This window comes from Leptonychotes weddellii, chromosome X (assembly GCF_054177405.1).
Source record: "Leptonychotes weddellii isolate Sample4059 chromosome X, ASM5417740v2, whole genome shotgun sequence".
Classification (NCBI taxonomy): Eukaryota; Metazoa; Chordata; class Mammalia; order Carnivora; family Phocidae; genus Leptonychotes; species Leptonychotes weddellii.
In genome coordinates, this window is record NC_138385.1 from 90,503,379 (window position 1) to 90,529,242 (window position 25,864).

The 25,864-nt window shown below is 42.4% G+C and overlaps 1 protein-coding gene across 1 annotated transcript in view; it reads right to left on the reverse strand.

Annotated features, from left to right (window-relative positions):
* The window catches only part of PHEX (phosphate regulating endopeptidase X-linked), a 205,375-nt gene that overhangs the window by 123,941 nt on the left and 55,570 nt on the right, over positions 1–25,864 (reverse strand). Inside the window, exons 11-12 of the mRNA XM_081807971.1 lie at positions 18,665–18,758; positions 16,327–16,455 (exon numbers count right to left, since the gene is read on the reverse strand). Of these exons, the coding sequence (XP_081664097.1) occupies positions 16,327–16,455; positions 18,665–18,758 (223 nt within the window). The remainder of the gene's footprint in view (positions 1–16,326; positions 16,456–18,664; positions 18,759–25,864) is intronic.

The following is a 25,864-nucleotide window of genomic DNA, read 5'->3' on the forward strand; positions in this document are numbered from 1 at the left end:
GGCTGCATCTTCCGATACCTGGCAAACAAATGCAGTACTGCCTCAAGAAGTGATTCCTTCTCTGAGGTGCCCACAAGTACTTTTGGGGAGAAGCTTCCAGAGCAAGTCAAGGAGCACCTGTCCTTCTCTGAGACTGGAGAGACTGCGTGAAAGAATCTGGATGCCAGGAAGGAGGCAATGGTTTGGGCAGAAATGGCTGCTAAGATTGCTAGGAAGCTGGAGAAACAGGAGAAGAAATGCGTAAAGAAAGAAAGCAACAGCCAGCTGCGAGCACCCTCAGGTCTTCAGAAACCAGCAGCAGTACCCCTGAGGAGTGTGAGAAGACAGGTGAAAGGCCCAAAGGAAAGCAAAAGCAGGGGCGCCTGGGTGGCTGTCGTTAAGCATCTGCCTTCAGCTCAGGTCATGATCCCAGGGTGCTGGGATCGAGCCCCGCATCGGGCTCCCTGCTCTGCGGGAAGCCTGCTTCTCCCTCTCCCACGCCCCCTGCTTGTGTTCCTTCTCTCGCTGTGTCTCTCTCTGTCAAATAAATAAATGAAATAAAATCTTTAAAAAATAAATAAATAAAATAAAAAGAAAGCAAAAGCAAAAGTCCCAGAAGGTTCCTCAGGACAAAGGAATGGAAATCCCATCTGTCTCTTTCTCCAAACCCAAGAAAAAGAAATCTGTTTCCAGGGAGGACGTGGTCAGTGGTAATCTTGAAGAGAAGGCTGGCAGGGCAAGTCTTCCCAAGAGGAAGAAATCTTTCCCTGAAGAGGAACCAGTTAATGATCCTCAAGAGGCAGGAAGCAGGAGTGTCCCCAGGAGAAAGAAACAAATTCTCTTCCAAGGAGGAGCTCCTCAGCAGCACACCTGATGAGGCTCCTGGCAGCAAGAGCCACAGCTCCAAGAAAAAGAAAACATTCCAGAAGCTATCCCCGGAAGATCAGAATAGACACTTCTCTGGTGGGGACATAATCCATGGTGACCTTCCCATCCCTTAAAGCCCAATAAAAACAAATTCACAGAAAAAAATAATAATAAAATGTAAAAAGTCCTGGGGCGCCTGGGTGGCTCTGTTAAGCATTCAACTACTGAATTCAGCTCAGTTCATGATCTTAGGGTCACGGGATCGAGCCCTGCATCGGGCTCCACAGTGCACTTAGAATCTGCTTAAGATTCTCTCTCTTCCCCTTGGCCCCTCCCCCCCTAAAAAAAAAAAGTCGTATAGTCAACTACTATTCTTGCTGCACTTACGTAAATGATCAGGCCAAGGTTTTTTGAAACTAGGCTGTTCACAAACAAATATTAATTAGACTATCTTTGGTAAACACGAGGATGATTATATAGAGAAAATATGTTTCAATAACACTTTTGAATAAATATTAAACTCTAATATTGTTCATTATAAACTCACCTAGATCCTGATTCCTTCTAGTTTCCTCCAGTGCTTGGCTACAACTCTCCAGACTAATGTTTTCAATTTTTCTCCCATCTTTCTGAGTTGGATTCATCTGAAAACTAAAACTGCCCTTTCCCCTAAAACCCTGCCAACAAATATGAATGACTTGATGCAAACTTCAGAGAAATCTCCAAAATCTCACATATAGACAACCTTCACACCTGTTGCTCTATGGGCCTTTCAAAAAGATCACCAGAGACATTCAAACTACAGACTAGAAAAATCAGACTACCACTGCCTGCTCTCACTCTATCTAAAGATGCTTCAAGCTTAACATCTAGAAATCATCTCAACTAGATATCCTCAGACTCAAAGTGATTTCTAATTTGATCCAATCATTAACCACTGTCTTTGTATCCATACAAATGCCTCTTGTTTAATACCTGATGGCTTGAACCATGGGCCCAACCTTGAGAACACAGCTGTATCACCGCCTCCTAAAATGAGTTTAATTTAACTGACCTATTGTCAGGAGTATTCAACAAGATAGAACAACCTACCAACTCAATTTTTACTGTGTGAAACTTAAGGGAAGTTTTAGAGGAGGAAACTTTAGGGGCCAAGGGCAGGCTGCCCCAAGATGGTCCACTCTGGCATGAACATTATTTTGAGTCAAAAGCAATCGAAACCTAGCACAAACAGGGAAAGCTCTTTATCTCCCCCCTGGACTGCCTGCTTAAACCAAGGAGACAGCTGTTCACAGAGATTCCCCTTTACCTAAGAAATTTATCTGCATAATGGGGCAACCTTTGTTATCCAAACATCTTCCCTCACCTTCCCGCAAATGGTCTCCCTTCCCTTTGTACCCTCAGACCCCCACCCCACTCCTGAGCTCATATAAGCCTCGTGTTGCTTGACTGTCTTTGGATTTTCATGGCTTTATGGATTCCCCATACTTATGAACATAAATTTGATGTATTGCTGTTAACCTATCTCATGTCAATTTGATTTATAGTCCAACAAGAAGGACCTTAAAGGGCAGAGGAAATTCTTGCTCCCTGACATAAGCAAACTTAAGTGTTCTACAAATTTTAAATTGTTATTTTATGATTTCATAGCTCCTGTGATATGATTTTTCAGATATGATTTCCTATCTCATAAAACATATAGCAGATGCTCCATAAATACAAGTTGATTTAAATATTTGTTATTTATACTGTAACTATTTATTAAAATGAGTTTGAATTGGTTCCTGGTAAAAATAGAACAATGGCATGAAAATAAGAAGTAAAGAAGAGACCCATATTGAGATGGGAGAAGGGGTTAAGCCAGAAAAACTAAGGATGGTTAGAATATGCTGAGGTTTCTGGCAGCCAAGCAAGCTAATAAAACAAATCATACCAGTTTGTTGGGATTAACAAACTTGCATAGCTATTAAATATGTTGGCAAAAGAAAAAAAGATTATCAAGTTATTAGGGCCACAGACATGCTATAAAGCATGTTGGTCGGTGGTGCAAGAGTTTTGTACGTCCTTTTATCAAAAACCTTAAGACTCGGGTGAAGATAATAAGGAGTAAGATCTTATTTACTGGATATGAACAGAAAGACTGTGTTCAAATTTTATAACTTGTCTTTTCCTGTTTCCTACTTTCCTGTTCTAAGAGGAAATGAAGCAGAGACTAGAATAATATTTAGAAATCAACCAGTCTCATGACGGTCTAGCCTTCGGCTGTGGGTAAACTTCCCCCAGCAAGGAACTGCCTGGTCACTTCTAAAATTCAGCTCTGTTGGAAGGTGTAAATGCTTTTTTTCAGTGAATGAATTTTTAGTACCGGGTCTTCTCAGTCCACAGGTCTGATCAGATCTGATTGACAAGACTGTGGCCGATAATGAGGGGCAAAGGCAACAGTGTCCAATATTATCCAAGACCAACAAGAAAGATGGCCCAAATGTGTCATGATCATGGCAACACACTCAAAGCCAGAAGTAAGGGCAGTGTCCACACTTTTTTCAAAAGAATTCCCTATGAGCTATCTAAATTACTTGTTTTGCCAGATTTCATTTTGCCAAAGGTTGCTTAAAAAGAGCTGTCAGGACTGGGGTCAGATGATGACCTTTGCTGTAACAAGGTTTAGCCCATAGAGAGTTGTGAAACCTGGATCTGTTCTAGGAATTATATTTGGCTCCTTGAGCTGTTTCCTGAGACTCTCCTACGAGCCAGGTTTAGCATTAAATGATAGGGCAGGTTCCGGAATGTGGCCACGACACTAGTATTAAAAGGACCTTTTCCCAAGTGAAAGCTACTATAGTGGGTATGTATGGAGGATAAGGAACAGCAATAACCCTCAGGCACCTCCCTCACTCTCACTCTTTCGAAGAGAAATTAGAAAGAAGAGATTTCAAGGCAGGAGTGCCGCCACAGTCTATGCCAGGACTTTGATGGTATGAATTCTGTCATTAGGATTCATCTTAGGCATGTAGCTAACAGTATACATAACAGTATACTATACAGTATACTGTATAGTAACAGTAGCTCACAAGCACTGGGCACTTACTACGCACCAGGCATTGCGCTAAGTCTTCTATGTGGATTACCTCGCTCAGTCCTCCCCACAAACCTCAAGTAGTCTTTGTATCCCTATCTGTGATTCGCTGTAACGATGGCTTTAATTCTACACCCCTTCCTTTGTCCACACCCTCTGCTGTGTGACTTCGTAGTTCCTCTCACTACAAATGCAGGCTCTGTTTCACCAGTCTGTCAATCTGGACTGGCCCTGCGGCTTGCTTTGGCCAACAGAATGTAGACCTGACATCGTGCCAGTTCTGAGCCTGGGCCTCAGGAGGCCTCACATGTCCCTGCCATTGCTACGAGCACACACCCAGGCCGGCCAGCTCAAGGAAGTGAGACAGCTGGAGCAGAGCCGAGTCATCCTGATCACCTCTGCCAAAGCCAGCCTAGACCAGCCAAACCCCAGACGTGTGAGAAGCCAAAAGTAACCAAGAGCCAAAGTAACCAGAGCTGCCCAGGGGACCACCAGCTGACTCCAGATGTATCTGCAATAATTGCTCATGGGGGAAGGCCACTGAGGTTTTGTGACTGATCATTACACAGCATTACTGCAGCAGCAGAACCTGGTGCACCATTTATAAACAGGAAGACAGAGGCACAAAGATGGTAACTAACTGACCCCAACTGGTAAGACTACATACAGCTGGGTTCTGAGTTGCTAATGCAACTTTGCAGGAAACTGGATGTAATTTCTATATAAGGCCAATAGTTTATAACTATATTAAAAAGTTTTAAAAGTCAAATCATTTTGGTTTGCCTTAATTCAGACAGGTCTTCAGCAAAGAACCAAAGGAACTGATCTTGACATGACAGCTGATACCACTGACCAGACAAACAGAAACGGACATGGTAGCCAGAGAGAACTGCCTTGCTTTCCAAGACCTGTGTTGAAGGGAATTTTATCTTTATCTGTACAACAGCTGTACTGAGAGCAACCCTCGTGAGTAGCAGCAACTGCAAGGGACGAAGAACCCCTCAGTATAAGGGCATCACTATAATGCACAACACTGACTTTCATGTGACTTCTGCCACCAACATTAGAGTTACATCTCATTTACTCAACCACTGAGAGAAACGGTGAGCAGGGGAATTGGAGAACTTCAATATTAATGGCAGTACATCAATTCAATTATCTTGGCTCACTAATGAGGTGAACTCCTAGTGTATGGAAGTTGCAAGTTCAAACTCCACCACTGCAATTGGACCCAGGTGGGTACTTCGGTCTCTGGCACCAGCTGCAGCAGTATGGGCTGGGAGGAGAAACCCGTTTTGGGGGTAAGAATTACTATCGGAATTGGCCACACAGAGCGGCTCAGAAAATGGAAAGATACTGTAGGTCATCTATGGCATTACTTGGGGACATGAACAATGAATGTCTTTACCAGAAAGGGAAAAAGAAATAAGCTACTAGAGTGCAGGTGAAATTATTGAATTGTTTTACACAGGAAACAAAGTCTTAATTCTTCACTGAATAAGGTCTACATCTAAAGTGTAATAAAAGATTTGTTCCTCTTTAACTAGATTAACCTTCTGCACACAGAATGTTTTAATGTATAAAAGACTTTAGTATATGTGTCTTTTAATAATGTAGTAATTTTGTTGTTGTTGTTTTAGATTTTATTTATTTATTTGACAGAGAGATAGAGAGCACAAGTAGGCAGAGCAGCAGACAGAGGGAGAGGGAGAAGCAGGTTCCCCACTGACCAGGGAGCCCGACGCGGGGCTCGATCCCAGGACCCTGGGATCATGACCTGAGCCGAAGGCAGATGCTTAACCGACTGAGCCACCCAGGCACCCCAGTAATGTAGTAATGTTTTAAATGTTTTAAAAATTTAGTAATGTTTTAATGTATAAGTGACTTTAGCTTTGATTTGAGAACTGACCAAGACTCTTTTCTTGACCAAATCTTAGGTTCCTTTAAGCCCTCTTCTTGACTAGGCCTTGACCTTGGCCCCCATACTATCCTTGCCAAGCCTTCATAGCCCAGCGTTAGCAAGAATCCCGGTTATTCGGTTTTTTGGTTTAAGATTTTATTTATTTATTTGACAGAGAGAGAAACAGCAAGAGAGAGAACACAAGCAGGGGGAGTGGGAGAGGGAGAAGCAGGCTTCCTGCTGAGCAGGGAGCCCAATGCGGGGCTTGATCCCAGCACCCTGGGATCATGACCTGAGCCGAAGGCAGACACTTAACGACTGAGCCACCCAGGCGCCCCAAGAATCCAGGTCAGTCGGTTTAGAGAGAATCCCCTACCCTTGATATCAGAGCACCCTCTGTATCTGATCAGATTTCCCCCTCTCCAGCCCTTGCTATCTAATCACACTGGCCTGCCTTCAGCAAAAGCCCTCTCACCCCTAAGGTCTCATCTTAGCAATTTTCCATCCACTGACTCCATTGCTCTTCTTGTTGGACATAAATCCCCACTGGTCTTTGCTCTATTCAGAGCTGAGCCCAGTCTCTCTCACCTACTGGGATAGTCCTTGCATTTTCTGCAATAGTACTGAATAAAGTCTTCCTTACTATTTTAACAAGTATCAGAGTAATTTTTTTCTTTAACAGGATTTACCCTGTAACAAAAACATAGAAAGTATGAGGTACTAGCAAAAACATGGCTATTTGTAGAGCTGAGATACATGAATATATTAAGTAGAGTTTGGGGCACAGTGACTGTAATGAAATTAAATGATATGGTTTCATACAGAAGAACTGAGCACAGCCAAAATGTTCAAATGGGAAACCAACTTCACTGAATTTTCCAGAAACTACAGTTAAAGCTGAAAGATTTTTTTTTTTTTTTTGCATTAACACTTAATAGAAAATTGTTCTTCAGCGTACATGTTCACATTTCTGCTTGGTAACTAAAGAATTATGAACATTTTTAAATAGCCTTTTTTTTTTTTTTAAAGATTTTATTTATTTATCTGAGACAGAGAGAATGAGAGAGACAGCACATGAGAGGGGGGAGGGTCAGAGGGAGAAGCAGGCTCCCTGCCAAGCAGGGAGCCCGATGCGGGACTCGATCCAGGAACTCCAGGATCATGACCTGAGCCGAAGGCAGTCGCTTAACCAACTGAGCCACCCAGGCGCCTTAAATAGCCTTTTTTGATGAGAAAGCTTACAGAGCCTTGGGTCACCATTCCAAACATCAGGGATCACTCCTCAGAATGATGTATGTAGAAAATACTGGAAATTGACCTCAGTGTGTAGACTGGGCCAAAGATATACCTAGAAAAGTTGCTCTTGGATGAAATCTCTGATAGCATCTGAATCAGCTCATTTCTTATTATTTTCCTCTTTCTTCTGAAAATTATATGAACATGAAAATGTGATGTCAACTGGTTGGACTTGAATTAAGCTTTTACTGTATTTATCTTTAAAATATTGAAGTATTGGGCGCCTGGGTGGCTCAGTTGGTTGAGCGACTGCCTTCGGCTCAGGTCATGATCCTGGAGTCCCGGGATCGAGTCCCACGTCGGGCTCCCTGCTCAGCAGGGAGTCTGCCTCTCTCTCTGACCCTCCTCGCTCTCATGCTCTCTATCTCATTCTCTCTCTCAAATAAATAAATAAAATCTTTAAAAAAAAAAAATAAATAAAATAAAATATTGAAGTATTAGAAGCAAAATCTATTCCAATTATTTCCTATCTCTAAAACACTAAGAAATAAACATGTGCCTTTTATTTTTATAAGATCTTAATATCACAATAAGTAATATCCTGATAAGAGTGAATTAATTATAAAACAAGCCACTTAGAAGTCTCCTCATTGGGGCGCCTAGGTGGCTCAGTCAGTTAAGCATCTGACTCATGATTTCTGCTCAGGTCATGATCTCATGGGTCGCGAGATTAAGCCCCATGTTGGGCTCGATGCTCAGCAGGGAGTCTGCTTGAAGATTCTTCTCACTTCTCTACCTCTGCCCCTTCCCACTCACATGTTCACGCTCTCTTTCTAAAATAAATAAATCTTAAACAAAAAAAAAGTCTCCTCATTATGACTGGTTTCCTCATTCCAGACATAAAATCAGTGAAGATTCGAGTGTTTTTTTGTTTTGTTTTGTTTTTTCAGTGAGAAGCAAGGGAATAAAGCACTAGTTTAAAGCTAGATTGTCTGGGCAGGAACGCCACCTAAACCATTTTTAAGCTGTCTGATTTTGGGATTACTTAAACTCTTGGAGCCTCAGTTTGCTCATCTGGAAGATGGGGGGGCAGTAAAAGCAGATATGGGACTATTATGAGTATTAAGTGAGTTAACACATTAAAAGCACAAGAGTACCGGACATCCAGTTAAACCTCAGTAAAAGTTAGCTACTTTATTATTATTGCCAGATTATTAAAGCATAAAACCCTTACCACTGCAGTCACACTAGGTCCATGCTGACCATCCCTTCCCTTCCTGGCTATCGTTGGTATCTTCGCCTACCCTCCATGGATGTGGATACTTATCTGGGGCATTTACTGATATATTTTAGATATAAATCATCATCAATAATAAAAAAGGAAGGGGCACCTGGCTGGCTCAGTTGATAGAGTATGCAACTCTTGATCTCAGGGTCATGAGTTCAAGCCCCACATTAGGGGTAGAGTTTACTTTAAAAATAGTAATAGAGGGGGGCGCCTGGGTGGCTCAGTTGGTTAAGCGACTGCCTTCGGCTCAGGTCATGATCCTGGAGTCCCGGGATCGAGTCCCGCATCAGGCTTCCTGCTCAGCAGGGAGTCTGCTTCTCCCTCTGACCCTCCTCCCTCTCATATGCTCTCTCTCTCTCTCTCATTCTCACTCTCTCAAATAAATAAATAAAATCTTTAAAAAAAAAAAATAGTAATAGAGGTGCCTGGGTGGCTCAGTTGGTTGGGCATCCGACTCTTGATTTCAGCTCAGGTCATGATCTCAGGGTCCTGGGATCAAGCCCCACATCAGGCTCTGTGCTCAGCACAGAGTCTGCCTGTCCCTCTCCCTCTGCTCCTCCTCCTGCTCACATGCTCCCGCATGCACGTATGTGTGTGCGCTCTCAAATAAATATTTTAAAAAATTAATTAAAAAAATGGAAAAGCAAAATATCAAGTAATACTTTAGACATCCTTCCTCCCTCCCACACACACACCCCTAAACTTCTCCTGTCATTTAGGTCATGAGCATACAGATCAGAGTTTGTTACCATGGGACAAGAGCATCATCTCTATTTATAGCAACAATACATCATGTATTCTTTGAGGAGTCCCACTTTCATATCCTGTGTATAACTTTCCACAAAAGCAACTTGTTAAATGTTTAACTAATATGCTGTATTTCTGGTCTTCTAAATAAGATTTAAAAAATTAAAGAAGGTCTCTAATAAACAAGGTCCTGTTTTTGGTTCTGAAGACTGAGGAGAGAGAGAGAATGTTAGTGTAAAAGACACAAAATGGTATCCCCAGAACATATTTCGTTTGGCCTCCAAAGTATTGACCAAGATTTTTTTTTTTTTTTAAAGATTTTATTTATTTATTTGACAGAGAGAGACACAGCGAGAGAGGGAACGCAAGCAGGGGGAGTGGGAGAGGGAGAAGCAGGCCTCCCGCCGAGCAGGGAGCCCGATGTGGGGCTCGATCCCAGGACCCCGGGATCATGACCTGAGCCGAAGGCAGACACTCAACGACTGAGCCACCCAGGCGCCCCAGTATTGACCAAGATTTAAAATATGGGAGATTTCACATAAAAGTCCCTATTTCTGACTTCTCTCAAAAAACAAAGAAACACGGTTTCATACACATACACACACACACACACACACACACACACGAAACCTAGCAAGGCAGGTATCCTGCATGAATACAGCCTGAGCTGAATCCTGAATAGCATATTCATTCTTATTCACCACTACTGTGTCCCAGACACCAAGTTCCAGAGGCAGTTACCTCTCATCATTGCACTTGCCCTGGCTTTTGCTGATACCCAGCCAGCTTTACTTCTATGTTATTTAATGTTACTGCCTGTGAGGGTATTTGATCTTGGAACCCCTGGCTTTCAGCTTGACCAAGTCCTTTGCAACCTCAAGGCACTAAATGCCTTTAACTTGTAGACTCCACTCCATCCAGTCTTTGAGCCAATGAGAAGCAAGATTCCCAGGTGCTAACTGCAGAGTAGCATCTGGAATTTATCTCCTCTATGCTGGTACACCAGGGAACCTGAAACATCCTCACCAAGTAGCAGCCTGACTCCAACTCCAAACCCTGGTTCCCAAGCCATGAATCCTGGTATTGCTTGAGGAGTCCTTCCCCCCTGATATTAGAGCCCTCCATGAAACCCAATTGGTCAGGGACCGATGACCCTGCCCTCCCAAACCTGGCTTTGAGCACCCTCTCACGCAAGGACTAACCCCCAGCACACTGAACTCAATGGATCCCTCTTCAATTCTTTAAATGGGCACTGTGCAATACGGTAACTGCATGTCCAAACTGGTAGCCACAGTGGCAAAGGAACACTTGAAACGTGGCTCATCTGAAGTGAGATATCCTGTAAGTATAAAATGCACATGAGATTTCAAAGACTTAGTTTGAAATAAAGCATATAAACTATCACATTAATAATTTTTATATTTATTACTTGTTGAAATAACATTTTGGATATATTTAGTTGAACAAGATATATTAAAATTAATTTTACCTGTTTCCTTTTACTTTTTTTTTTAAGATTTTATTTACTTATTTGACAGAGAGAGCGAGTGAGCACAAGTAGGCAGAGCAGCAGGGAGAGGGAGAAGCAGGCTCTCCACGGAGCAGGGAGCCCTACGTGGGACTCGATCCCAGGACCCTGGGATCATGACCTGAGCTGAAGGCAGACGCTTAACAGACTGAGCCACCCAGGTGTCCCTTCCTTTTACTTTTTTAATGAGGCTGTTAGAAAATGTAAAATTACCTATGTGACTCATATTCAAGTTCTTTTGGATAGTACCACTCTAGGTAACAAAGACAACTACTGTCCAAAGAGTTCTGCAACTATTCTCACTCCACTGGCCTGTCCTGCAGCCAGTCCCACGTGGGTTAAGGCCCTGTCCCACTATCAAAAGGCACAAGATTCTTCCATATGCCTCTTTAGGGGGCTTTGCATTGAAGAATTCTTTTTTACATGCTATTCCTTCCCATTTCTAATTAAATCTGTAAAACTCCCACAGTTATGTGTAAGTGAATTAGTATGAATGTATATGTGAGTGTATGTGTGTGTGCGCATGTGTGTATGCGCGCACGTGCACATGCACACTTGCCTAGGGGAAGTGGAAAAGAAATAGCAACTTGGAATTGTGTGTTTTCCCCAGTGAAAAGGAAGAGAACCCTGGTTGGTGGGGGGCTTTCTCTTCTACAAAGGAAACCTCAAAGGGAACTGCTCTCTCCTACCCTCTATAACAAAGGATGCCGAACAGAGGGAGTTGGGCCAAATCCATTGAGAGACCACAGAAACAGATATTGAGGAGAAGCAGGAAGTCCCTTGGAAGAACCTCAGTACCAGTTGTCAAAGGAAAACTAATCAGTTTGTGGGGGAAAAAAACAAACAAGAAGTCTGGAGGCCCCCACAGAGGGTTTGACAAAGTCCATTTAAACCAACTGGAACAAGGAAATTTTCAATGATTTGAAAAACTGAAGCAGTTATTTGCACTAATGCAACAGGCTTTGGTAAACAAAGTACTGATGTCTGAGTCAACAGCCTACCCTGCTCACATGAATCGCCAGGGTTGGGATTCTGGTGGCAACCGTTTGCAAGCAAATGAATGACGCATAGGCCTTGCTACTCCAAGTGCGGTCCCTGGACCAGCAGCATCAGCACCACTTGGGAACTTGTTATGCAAGTTCTTGGGTCCTAAACCAGACCTAAGTTAAAAAGATCCTGGGTAAAATGCAATGAGATTTTGTATTTTTACAAGAAGATCCTCATTTGATTTGTGTACACATTAAAGTTTGACAAGTACCTGAAATTTTACCCTCTGAATCTATTCATCTGCTTAGCAATCTTTTTTGTAAATAAAACAATGGCAGCCTTCCTTCGGAGTTAGAGTCTCTGGAATTTGTCCCACTGGGGATCTTTCTGGTTTTCTTTTTCTTTGGGCTGTAGTTAATAATACAGAATGTTTTTCAAGTAAATCAGTGGTTCCAGGTGGTTCTTGGATGAGAGCCCTGTAACAAGGCTATAAAAAGCCAGATATTTCTTTTATAAGTTTCCAACTTAAGTATTCCCTGAGGCAAATAGCTTCGGCTTAAGGGAGGAAAACAATTTTATGTAAAATAGATGAGTATCTGTGTAACTATCCCACTACCTCCAAGTCCCATGTATATCAAAATAAGGGGGAAAATTGCCAAAATCAACTTTTAGAATATTACACCCTAACACATGAAAAGGGGACTTTCACACCAAAACTGAGGAAAACAAATTAATCCACATACCTTTCATATTACTTAAAATCCTTCTGCCAAAAAAAAAAAAAATGAAAAACAAAAAACCCTGTTATGCCTTAGTTGTTTTTATATCCTTCCCAAAGCTCATAATGTTACCACTGTGATTATCTGATAAATTCTCAATCCATTTACTCTAAGCAAAGAGTGAAAGAAAACACACAATGGGAATATCGAGCATTCTGAAATAAGACATTAATTCTCCAGTGGAATTATTTGCAAGAAGGGGACCTGCAGGTTCAAATATAGTCCCCAAAGTATCAAAACAACAACAACAACAACAAAAATCCAGGTAAATATACTTAGATTTAAGGTATTCCAAGGCAAACTTCAGCAAATACATAGTTACGTGTTACCTACTGTAGAGGCCAAGGGCTAACTGCCCCAAGATGGGCCACATTGGCAAGATTATTTTGAGTCAAAAGCAAACAAAACCCAGCAGATTCAGGAAAAGTTCCTTACCTCCCCCTTTAGCTGCCTACATTTACTTTGGAAAGGATCTCACCTGTGCCGGAGGAAGAGAGCTATTAACAGAGATTCCTCTGTACCTAAGTAATCTATGTGCACAGCAGGGCCAGCTTTGTTTTCCAAACATCTCCTCTCACCTTCCTGCAAATGGTCTTCCTCCCCTTTGTGTCCTCACAACCCTCCCCTTCTCCTGATCTCAGGAGCTCACGTAAGGCTCATGGTGCCAGTCTTTAAAATTTCACGTCTGTGTGGATTCTCCATATGCACAAAGCTAAACTTGGTTTTGTCCTGTTGATCTGTCTCATGCCAATTTGATTCTTTATCCAGCTAAAAAGACCTTGAGGGAGCCTGGGTGGTTCAGTTGGTTAATCATCAGACTCTTGATTTTGGCTCAGGTCATGATCTCGGGGTCATACGGCTCCCTGCTCAGTGTGGAGTCTGCTTGAGATTCTCTCCTTCTCCCTCTGCCCCTTCCCCTGCTCATGTGTGCACATGCTCTCTCTCTAAAATAAATCTTTAAAAAAAAAAAAAAAAAAAAAAAGGACCTTGGAGGGCATAGGAAATTCTTCCTCCCCAACAGTATTAACACATACCAAACAGTTCATACTATGTAGCAGCACATAATACCAACCATTTGAATTATCGTGATGTAACAGACTTTACGTGTTTGTCTTTGTCAAAATCAGTGTTTGTTGAGCACCTGCATCCAAGCTGCTCATATATTTTTTTTTCATATATTCTTATCTGAATGACTACAATGGATCATTATTAGTGAAATATACCTAAAATATACCTCTTGGACATACTGATTATTTGGGACTATTTGAGAAGCTACAGACATAGGGGACCCTCTCAAAACAGAGTTGAAGTTAGCCTTTCGTGAGAGAAATTAACATTTAGGAGGGAAATCTCACTGTAAGGGTATCTTCCTCCCTGTATCAGGAAAAGGAGGATGACTCTCAACTCTAGAAACTGTGATCAATGGAGAAGATCATGGACTTAAATCTGCATAATAACCTTACCTTTTGTCTACTGTGCTTTTCCTGGTAACCTCCCAATAGTGGTCTGCCCACCCCTGTGCCCACATCTTCTCATCTTCTTTTTCTTTAGCTGGGGATGGTAATTAAGGTGGTGGCCTGGGCCATTTCTGGGAGTTCCTCAGTTTTCCTGGGTCTCTCCCTTGTATACAGGAGGTATGTGCCTTATTAAACTTGTTTGTTTTTCTCTCATTAATCTTTGTTTTATCACAGTGGGATCTCAAGAACCTAGAAGGTTAGAGGGAAATTATTTTTCCTCCCTTACATTAGTTAATTGTGCCTAGATATTTTGCTTCATGACATTTGTAAACCATAATTCATCACAAAGAAAATACACACCAAAAAATCCCCACCATGGCTAAATCCAAATTTCTAATTCAAAATACACCCTCTCCTCCAATGCAGCTGAAACAAATGAAGAAGAACACACTGTGAAGGTGAGGAGTCTTTCAATTCATGACCTCCAACCTCATCTACACCACTACTGTCTCCGGGTAACCATGTTTCCTCAGTTTACTCACTCTCCCACTCCCCTGGACAACTGTTTCACACCTTCTCTTCTCTCTTCCAACCTTGAACCCCAACCTCTGTCCTCAAGCCAAGACTCATACCCTACTGCCTCCCTGACATCTTCAACTGGAAGTCTGATAACCTCTTAAGTTCAACATGGTCACAACTAACTTCCTGATCTCTCCCAATTCCAAATCTAGTTTCCCACAGAATTCTTCTCAGTTAACAGCAACTTCACGCTTCCACTGAAATAAGATTCAAAGCTCTCACTCTCAGATCCCTCACTGAATCTGTCAGCAAAATATGTTGGTTCTACTTCAGAATCAAACCCCTTTTCACAACTTCCCCTGCTACCACCTGATCCAAGCTACCATCATTTCTCACCTGGTCCCTCCAATGGTCTTTTTTTTTTTTTTTTAAGTAGCCTCCACATCCAAGCGTGGAGTCCAACACAGGGCTTGAACTCACAACCCTGAGATCAAGACCTGAGCTGAGATCAAGAGTTGGACACTTAACTGAGCCCCCCAGGCACCCCTTTCTTTTAGTAGTCTTCTAATTAGTCTCCCTGATTCTGTCCTTGATTCCCTCCAGTCTCTTCTCAACCCAGCAGCAGGGAGATCCTTTCAACATAAGTCAGGTCACATCAGGCCTTCGCTCAAAAGCCTACATTAGCTCCCCACTGCACTCAGGATTAAAAGTCCACAATGGCCCATAGGCCTTACAAAATGCCATCATCCCTATTACTGCTCTGACTGCAGCACCTACTTCTTACCCTTACTCTGCTCCAGCCACATGGACCTCCCTTTTATTACTTGAGTGCTCCAGGACCATCCCAGCCATAGTACTTTTTGCACTAGCTATTCCTTCGGCCTGGAACACTCTTCCCCCAGATAGCTGTCATGTCTAATTCTCTCACATCCTTCAAATCTTTGCCAAATGTCATCCTCACAGTAAGGCTTTCCTTCACCACCCTATTTAATCCTATAACCTGCCCCACACACCCTCACCTTACAGCACTCCCAATTCCTTTCTACCCTGATCTCCTTTTTCTTTTCTCCAGGGTCCTTACCATCTTCCAACATACTTGTATGTCCCCCCACCATTTAGAATGTCAAGTCATTGAGGTCAGGGATCTTTTTTTCTGTTCTCTGCTGTGTCCCAAGTGCCTGGAACAGTGCCTGGCATATAACAGGTGTTCAACAAGTATTTGTTAAGTAAATGAAGAAACTAAACCTCATGTTTTATTAGCAGATGGATCTGGCTGGGCCATTAATGCCATTACAGCAACTACAAATTACTACAGATCATAGGTACAGGAAAGCTCATTACACTGCTCATTCCATTTTTGTATATGCTTAGGAATTTCCAAAATAAAAGGATTTCTTTTCAGGTTAACAACAAAAACAGACACACAGTACTGTCTCTGAAATAAATGTCACACTTCTGAAGTTTCCAGAAAACAGCATAAGTAGGAAAAAACCCTGCATTTTATTTCTATTTCTAAACCATTTAATAGTTGTTAAATGTATTACAAATCTCTTCATCTCTGGGTCTCCAGCTTCCTCATCTCTAAAACAAAGAGGCCCGACTAGAAGACCACTACCTTTTGTAATTACAACAGTCTAATACCTAATCCTAAAATCATCTAGGCCCTCTTTGTTCCTAAGCGTCGACTTTACACATTTAACTTCTACAGGAGAAATTCAGACTCTGGTTGACATGATTTCATGCTTCTTTTCTCACTTCTAACTTGTCTTAATTTTCATGACTATATTCCAGGTTTGAGTTTGTAGTTAATATTGTACTGCAGGAATTCCTCTCTGAAGTCGAACAATTATCTATCTAGATTCATTGCTTCCAGAGCTGGAGGGCTGCTATGGGCCTGCTGGCCACGCCCACATCAGACCTGGCAGACGGCCATGGCTCTTACCAGCTGGGAAGCAGTACTTACCATCTCTTTCTTGTCTTCCTGGAAGTGCACATCCACAAACATTTTCCCAACAACATAAGGGAGGGCGCTTTCGATAAAGTTTACACATTTGTCCCATTGAGGCAACAAAGTTGTAGTCCCCTGAATTACCTGTGGGAGATAATTGATCCAGATTGAGGTTCACTTGGATAAAACCTATGGCTGAAAAAAAATTCACACAACCTGAAGAAAACAGACTACAAAACATTGCACACCCCAACCCATATACATGTGTCCAATAGTAGAGCTGACAGTGAAATCAGATGAAGAAATAAATTCTGCTTGTTCCTAGTTAGACTTAAAACTGAATGAAAATATTTTAACGGTAAAATAATGTATTTATCCTTTCCTTTCAATTTTCCCCATTTAATGAAAGATTAGGACAATGGCACAGCTTTTCTGTAGTTAGCAGGGAAATGAGTGGATGCTGTCCCGTCCAAGTGTCTAGATAGCCTTTAATATCTATTGGGAACTGAAGTTGTACTAGGAAAGGTCTAGTATCAATGGATGATCAAAGTTCCTGCCCAGCGAGGGTTTCCTTACTCTGGGTAGTACACTCACAAGTCCAAAGACAACATGGCCCACCGGGAACAACCCAAGAAGCATATTTACATGGTATCGTAGCAAAGGACACACCCATAACCAAGTAAAAAACAGATGAAAATGTTTTTCCCATCTGTCCCAGTTAAGCCATTACAAGAAAACACTTACAAACAAGTAAGGAGGTTCCAAAGCAGGACTTGGAAGGCTCAAAGGTTTACTCTTGGTGATGAAAGCAAAGGAACAAATAGTGTTTAAAATGCCCTTGGAGGCATTTTGGAGGATGGAAGTTCAGCGCTCAAAATGCAAACCGAAGGCAAGCAGCAAGGCAGGGCGGCCCTGAGCATGGTGGAAGACCCGCTTGCCCCACAGGAGACCCAGGCTCCTGGCACAGCACACATGGGCTTGACACTTAGATTCATCTCTTTTTCCTTCCCCTGCTTTCTGGCAACTCAACCCCTCACAGACGGAAGGAATCAATGTATTTTTTAAATCTCTAGAGAAAGAGATCCTACAACTGTCTTTGGCAACTCGATGTTATATTTAGCACTTTACACTCAAGAAACATCCCCTCATACCTAACCCTCCAATTTTCACACGCTACTTCTTACACCAGTCTCTCTTATTCTCTTCAAAGTAGGATTGAAAAGCAGCTGGGTACTATCTTTTATGTGATCCACAAGAGTTAAAAATATACACACATACATAAAAATATAAATATAACATGTATATATACATATGCACATATATATATTTGATATATATATAAAAAATCTACTTTTGTAACTTAACCCTTCGATATGACCTCAATAAATATAGCTGTTTTATAGTGTTCTCTATAAAACTCAATCATCTAGTGACTTTGAGAGCCAAAATGTATCCAAAATAACTGTTACTGCTCAACAGTAATGACCCACCAAAAATTCCCATACTCATCTGTTTCTCTAGTAACCAAAACATCTGTTAAATGAAAGCACTGTTATAAAATGTGTCATTCGCTTCTAATTGAGAGAAAAATAAATTTAAAATATCTTTTAAAAGTCACAAAATATTTAAAATGCAAAAAAAAACACCAAACAGAAAATCATTAGGTCCTTATTAATGGGAAAATTATTTAGATAAAAGCTTGTGAAACAAAGGCAAAATAACACCTGTGTAAGTGAGGGAGTGAAGCTAAAATCAAAGAACCAGGTGAGGGGGAAAGCAGCAAAGTGTTTCAGGCAGTTGAGCCAGGTTCCCCGGAGGAGACTAGATTTAGGCCTCTTTGGCCTAGCAGAATTGGAATAATCTCAAAGACTGAATGAAAGTCAAGATAAAGTTAAAGACAAAATTCTATCCCTAAATTAAAGATGAAACTTTACCATCTAAAACGTATACTAGACATATTTTGAATATTCAGAATACTGAAAATGAAAAATAGTTACAAATATTACAAATATATCACTAAGATACATTAAAACTGTAATTACAGTGACCCAGTTAAGAACATTGGGGAAAACGGGAATAAGTCGATAAGAGGGAGTGAAAACAATATGATAGTCCCAAATACTGCCCCAAATATCTTTATATAGCCTCATCAAATACAGCTTGAGTGTAGTTTACAGTACATAAGGTTTCACTTAATAAAAAGAATAAATTTTTTTAAAAAGTAGAGTTTGGGCTGCAAAACTCCCTCTGTCCCATCCCTAAAGATGATTTTTATTGGATTAGTTAATATACAGACTGTTCCGGCATGTAAACTTATCCAATGATGTAACATTGCAATCTTCTTCAAACTTACCCGTGAGAATTCGAGCCACCTATACTGAAAACGCCTGCTAAGGTTTGGAATTCTGGAATAAACCATCCTCCACACCAAATAGTTGGCAATGGTCCTGTTAGCAGAGAGAAATGCACATTTATTACAATTAGGTTGATACCTGATACTCTGCAGAACACCTTGGGAAAACTGCTGGCCAAGCTCCATGAAGGGACTTCTTGCTTATACAAAACTGTAGAACTTGCACTTGAGAAATGACATAAGATGATACAATGCCAATAAGCTCAACCAAAACTGGCTTGCTTTTCACCACTTAATACAAATAGATGAAATGAAGATTCTAGCCCGAGGCCTCAGCGTCAACATTTTGCTTTCCCTCTCAGGGCATGGAATCCATTGTTGCCTAGCCCTTTCTGTCTAGAAACTGTCCATACCCTGGAATTATTAGGTGACGTCATAAAATGCAGATGAATTCTTACTTTTGGGAACGAACAGCAATATATTGGCCAATACCAATTATTTAGATTTGCACTTTGGTTCTATACTTACATGAGCTTGAACTTGTCACTTAAGCTTGCTGATTTTATCTTTTTTTGTCATACAACAAGGATGATCCCTACCTTATAGGTTTACTGTGAGGTTAAAATAAATAACGACACCCTTAATAAAGAGTAAATTCCAGACTTTTTATTGTCATTAACTTCCAAACATATGAACAAGCCCATACACTCATGTAGTGCCCGTAACAGATATTTTTTAAAAATCCCTTACATTTTGTTAACTGTTGCCTTTCTCTTTAAGTAAAAGATGCCCTGACCTAAGAAGGATGTGTGATCTAATTTCTAACTCAATAGTGATGATGAATTTTTAATGACCCATCCCCTCCCAGTTGTGCCATTACCATGGTGACTCATAACACACACTCCTGAGATGGCTATTGGGTCATCCAGCCATGTAAGATCCATGTGACATGATGATGGTATCTGGCCCATTAAGAACAACCAACTCTCATTTGCATGGCACTCTAACCCATTCATAGAATGTTCCTATTTCTTTTATTATTATTATTATTATTTGGGAGAGAGAGAGAGCACGAGCAAGGGGAGCAGCAGAGGGAGAAATAGACACCCCCCCCCCCGAGCGGGGAGCCCAATGCAGGACTCGATCCCAGGACCCTAGAATCATGACCTGAGCTGAAGGCAGATGCTTAACTGACTGAGCCACCCAAGCGCCCCTGTTCCTGACTATTTCAAAACATTTTGAACATACCCTTGTCAGATGTGGTTAGACCACCATTGTGTTTTACCTTGCCACCTGGCTGACCAAGATGGCATGCTAGACTGGCAGAAGGGTCACTTCTGTCATTTTCCTGATGTTCACTGTGTCCTGACATTATTAGTAATAGCTTCGATTCCTGTTTCCCTACAAGAATTTTTTAAGCCACTTGTCCATTCTGTGGGGGTTAAGCCACTTAAAACAATTCATGAATCTACAGGTATATAGTAAATGGCTTGAGATTATTTTCTCAGTGTACCAACTGAAAACAAACCAGTGAGGGTGACAGTGCCCTCCCCCTCATGTGTGCCATACAGATCAAATGAAGGGCCTGTAGCCATCTATATAGGACTCAACCAAGCCTAATTCTCTTTTCAGTGGAAAAAAATAAAGATATATAAAAATTCTCTAATTTTCTTCTCAGACCCAGTGGACCATGTTGAGGTATGCACACTTCCCCTCAGAGACCACCACTCTCAGCAGTGAAGTCCAGCCCTCTTTTCAGGCTACTCTAATAAATACATAGTTGTAGGTCATTCCTTTGGATCTTCTCAGTTCACATTTCTACTCTTGAGCCAGAAGTGCTCGCTGAGCACTTCCTGTTGGCCAACCATCATTCCAGGTGCCCTGAGTACTGTAAAGAAATAGGAGTCCAGCACCTACATTCAGAGAACTTAGAGTCTCATTGGGGCACACAGAACTTCAGATTTCCGCTTGCTCGAATAATTGGGTTTTTTACTTGAAGAAATACCTTTTACGTATATGAAAGGAAGTACATTGTAAGTACTTTCTTTCACTCATTCAGCACATCCTGACCACCCAGATATGTGCTACTACTTCTAGGTGCCAGGGAGATGGAGGGTGAGAAAGATATAGCCCTTGATCTCCTGGAGCTTTGAGCTGAGCAGGGGAAACAAGGTAAGAGCATAAATAACGACTTGGTGGACCCTAGCACCCAAAAAGCCCATGCTGGACACTTCACTAGAAGGAGCACATACCTCAAACTGAGGGATAAGATTCGGCCTCATGAGAGGAACAGGGATGGAGTTAGGCCTAAAGAATGGAAGGTTTAATGGGTGTGAGGCAAGAATATGAAGTCTGGACAAGCTAATTAAGAATAGCTTATGTAGGGACGCCTGGGTGGCTCAGTCGGTTAAGCGTCTGCCTTCAGCTCAGGTCATGATCCCAGGGTCCTGGGATGGAGTCCCACATCGGGCTCCCTGCTCAGCAGGGAGTCTGCTTCTCCCTCTGACCCTCCCCCCACTCATGCTCACTATCTATCTCTCTTTAATAAATAAAATCTTAAAAAAAAAAAAAAAAAGGAATAGCTTGTGTATTGCAGAAGATGGTGAGCGGGGTCATCCCTTTACAGAGATAGGCATAAAGTACGGCCACAGAGACGACAATGCAGGTAGCTATCAGGGCCCAGTGTCTAGAGAGTCAAAGGAGGCGAGCCTGACCCTAATGCAACGTCTGTATGTTCTTCAACCTTAAAATATGGCTTCCTAGGTTTGAGAGCTGTGGTGGAGCCACACATGCAGATTAGAAGACGGTCCATGGCCAGCAGATACACTTCCAGGAATTCAAAAGGTATTCCCTCAAGGGCACAGTGATAAACCAGACTCCCTGGGGAAGTTGTTAGGATGGGGCTGACAGTGGTGATTGACGGTGGGTGACAGTGGGTGATGGTGGGTGACGGAAGAGGCAGTGCGGTGCAAGTATGCTGGGGTGGGAGAAGGGTGGGCACCCCCACTACAGGAGAGGGGTTACTGTGCCCGTTTCACATATAAAGAAACTTGAGGCCCAGAACCATTAAGTAACTCCTCATGACCACATAGTCAGTGCATCTCCAACTTGGTAGGACCACTCGAGGAGTTTTAAAAGTCCAGATAAATGCCCAAGGCCACTCCAAAGCAATGACATCAGAATCTCTAGGGTGGGATCCAGCATAAATACTGTTTTTAAATTTTCCCCGCTAAGTCCAATGTGCAAATGAGTTGGAGAACCAGTGTAATAAGCGACGGAGGCTAGACCAGACGGAAGTGGGTCTAACTCTAAAGGCTCTGTGCTTTTCCCCATGCTACACGGTGATATATTAGTGTCTCTAATTCAGCAGAGACTTCCTGGCCAAAGAGCCCAAACGTTTCACAGAAGTCTGTGGGTATGAAGAAAGAATAGTGTGTGACGCCTTCATGGGCAAGGCATTACCAAGACGATAGCAAAACAAGACCTCTGAGAGCTGGAAGAAGGAATGCAGAGAAGCTCGCGCAGCAAGACAATGGCACTGATGAGCAGCTCCAGTGGGTTATAAATATCCTGACAGAACGCTGGGGAGCCCAGCTTTGGAGGGCTAATATTACCACGCCAGAAACAGATCTGACCGTAATGAGTGAATCACTGCCACTTAATGCTCAGATATATCAAAAAACAAAACAAAAATCATATTCAGCAACAGTCCTTGAAAATAACACATATCTTTTTTTTTTTTTTCAAAAAGCATTTTCAGCAGTATGGTAATTTCCCCAAATGGCAATAAATAAAGCAGAGGAAAGCAAAACATCTCAGGAGAGAACCCACCATTAAAAGAGCAACATGAAATCATTTCCCAAAGCCTCTGACTGGGAAGATTTTTTTTTTTTTTTTTTTAAAGAAGCCCTTGCTGCCCCTTGTCAATTAGTGACAGCTTACATTTGTTTGTATTCAAGAGATCATTAAGTGCCTTTTCCTATCCTCATGATGATGTGTTGGGATGGTTATTATTATCCTTATTATCAGATGAAGAAAACAAAGGCCAGAGAGAGTTCAAGGGACTTGCAAGTATGTGGCAAATCCAGAACTAACCGCTGGTCTTCAGATTCCAGAGCTTGCATATGCTCTTCTAAGTCAAACTACCTGAGGAAAGCCAGACAGGTTCTTCTCAAAGGTTCTCAAAGCCAAGGAGATCTTCCTAAGTCCTAGAGCCTGCTGAAAGGTACACCTAAGGCAGTGGTTCCCAAAGTGTGTCCCTGAACCAGCAGCTTCAGCATCGCCTGAGAACTTGTTAGAAAATTCCGAGGTCTTACCCTAGATCTCATCAATCAGAACTGTGGGATGGGACCCAGTGGTCTATTTTAACTTTTAACTATTTTAACACAGCCCTTCAGGGAGTGCTGATGCTTGTCAGGTTTGAGAACCACTGGTCTAGGAAAACTCTATCTTCTCTTCTTTCTGTACACACAGCTAAACTAGGAATTTCTAAATCCCAGATCAGTGCTTCTTAAACTTTAGTTTAAGAAGTTTAGTATAGGTGCGCCTGGGTGGCTCAGTCAGTTGAGAGTCTGCCGTCGGCTCAGGTCATGATCCCAGGGTCCTGGGATCGAGCCCCGCATCGGGCTCCCTGCTCCGCAGGAGGTCTGCTTCTCCCTCTCCCACTCCCCCTGCTTGTGTTCCCTCTCTTGCTGTATCTCTCTCTGTCAAATAAATAAATAAAATGATAAATAAAATCATAAATAAATAAATAAATAAATAAGAAGTTTAGTATATGAACCCCCTGAGGATCTTACTAAATGACAGTGGTCTTACTAAATTACTAAATTCAGTGGGTCTGGAGCAGAGACTGATTTCTGCATTTCTAACAAGCTCACAGGCCAGGCCTATACTGGTCTCCATGTTTCATACTTTGAACAAGGTCCCGGATCGCCCTCAGCAGGACTGAGCCCTGTACGAGGTCTACATAACAGCACATTTTCCAGGTAAGCCCCCAGGAGCATATGTACAGTGAGAATCATCTCACTTTAATGTACATTGTGCTTGCTTTATATTAAAATAAAACTGAAGACAGAAAAGATCACAGAGGCTCGGAAAAATCTCCAAGGGTTTGCTTTCGGCCAGCCTGCCTTAAACAAACAAACAAACAAAAAGTACTGATGCAGATGATCTCCACGAGGCCAGGCCTTGCCCGGAAGAAGACCCCAAGCAAAATCTCTCTAACCCCATCCTGCCTCTCTCTCTCTCAGCCTCTCCCTCCTCCCATTTTGCTCCTCAGACCAAATTAGATGGTTAATCATCTGAGGCATCCGCAAGTCAGGAGTGGGGGGGGGGGGCGGCGGGGAGAGCCAACGGGAGGACAGAAAGGGAGAGACATCTGCAGCACCTCTCAACCAGTGATGTGCTAGTAAATGTTTCACAACTGGCGTTCCGAGGGAGGGAAAAAAAAACCCCTGATTTGTAGCATTTGCCAATTTCCACGGTGTGAATGTTCCCATTTCAAACTGTTCACGTGCGATCACTCAACATGGAGTTAGGAAGAGGCAGACAAAACGTGAGGGACCCAGCACATCACTGCATCTTCACCCCCTTTCCACCTTGAACTCCAACTCCCTTTCCCCACAGGCAGCCTCCAGCTCGGGCCTCCGAATGGCCCTGCCCTGGCCACCTACTCCCTTCAACTGAAAGGGCCAGTGCAGCCTCTGGTGCCAGTTCTGGGGGGTCTCGTTGCTCTCGTTTTGTGCCCTGCACCATGGCCTGCCAGCGAGGCAGTACCCCCGCCCCCACAGCCACTCGGTCGGTGGGAAAGAAAAGCCTAATACCACCAGGCCGGCAGGGGGCATGACAGAAAAGGGCAAGCGGCAGTCCAGCTGTGGACAGCTGATGCCAACCCAGGATGGCTTTGTAACCCTGGAAATGCCAGGGGAACCGACTATCTCCACAAGTAGCAGTGAAATGTCTGCAAAGAGTCTCTTTTCCATACAGGGATATGTGTGCCAGAGACAGGATGTAGAAACGAGGGCTACCCAGCTTGGAATCTCAACTCCACGCCCTCTTCAAGGTACGTCCTGCAGAAGTCACTTTACCTCAGCTTCTTCATCTATGAAGTGGGAACTACGGGTTTTTTTTAAAGATCAAACGTAACCGTTAGCCATAATGGTGATTAACATGAATCAGTCTTCAAACCCAGTGAGTCCCTCCCAAAAACACTAACAGAAAAGATTCTCCTGGGGTGCTTGTTAAAATTCAGATTCCGGGGCCTCACCCCAGAACTGTTTCCGCCTCTACGGAGGACGGGGGGCCTTGGAATCTATATTTTTTACCAAGGGCCTGAGGTGATGCTGCTGGCGTTACTGGTCCATGGAGCACACTTTGTTATTTTCGGGTTTTTATCTAAATTCTGGTTAGTTACCAAATAGTGTAATATCAGCACGCGGAGCACACTTTGAAGAGCAAGGTTCTAACCCACACATCCCCTAACCTACCTCCAGATTCAATTTTCACTTAGAAAATTTTTATAGAATCACTGCTTATCTCTAAATGGTAGAATTTCAAGTAAATTTATTATTTCTTCTCTCCCTTTTCTGTATGCTTTTCTCAGTGAACACATACTGCTTTTATCATAAAATATAATCTTAAAAGGAAAAGCAGCTCTTCAAAGGTGTTTCAGTGTTTCCATAGGTAGGGATGGATGCTAGATTTTATTTCTAGGACTTCTACAGGCATCTTTTTTTGGGTTTTTCTTTTTTTTTTTTTACACATAACTCCTGGCAAGATAGCCCTAAGTCCAAGTAAGAAAATATGATTTTTAATTATGGTCTGGCATCTAGCTTAGTAAACTGCCTTTGTGAAGCTACTTGACCCTGCTGTGCTTCATTTTCTATCGTCAAATCGGAATGGCTTCATGAAGATGTAAAATTCCCTTTCATGGACATTTTTAGGATCTTCTTGTTTGTAGTGCTAAAGTAGCAGCACAACCAATTCTAAAACATTCTTTAAAATATGAAAAACCATGGGGCGCCTGGGTGGCTCAGTCAGTTGAGCGTCTGCTGTTTGGCTCAGGTCACGATCCCGGCGTCCCAGGATTGCGCCCCACATTGCATCCAGCTCCCTGCTCAGCGGGGAGTCTGCTTCTCCCTCTGCCCCTCCCCTGCTCCTGCTCTGTCTCTCCCTCACTCACTCTCTAATAGATAAAATCTT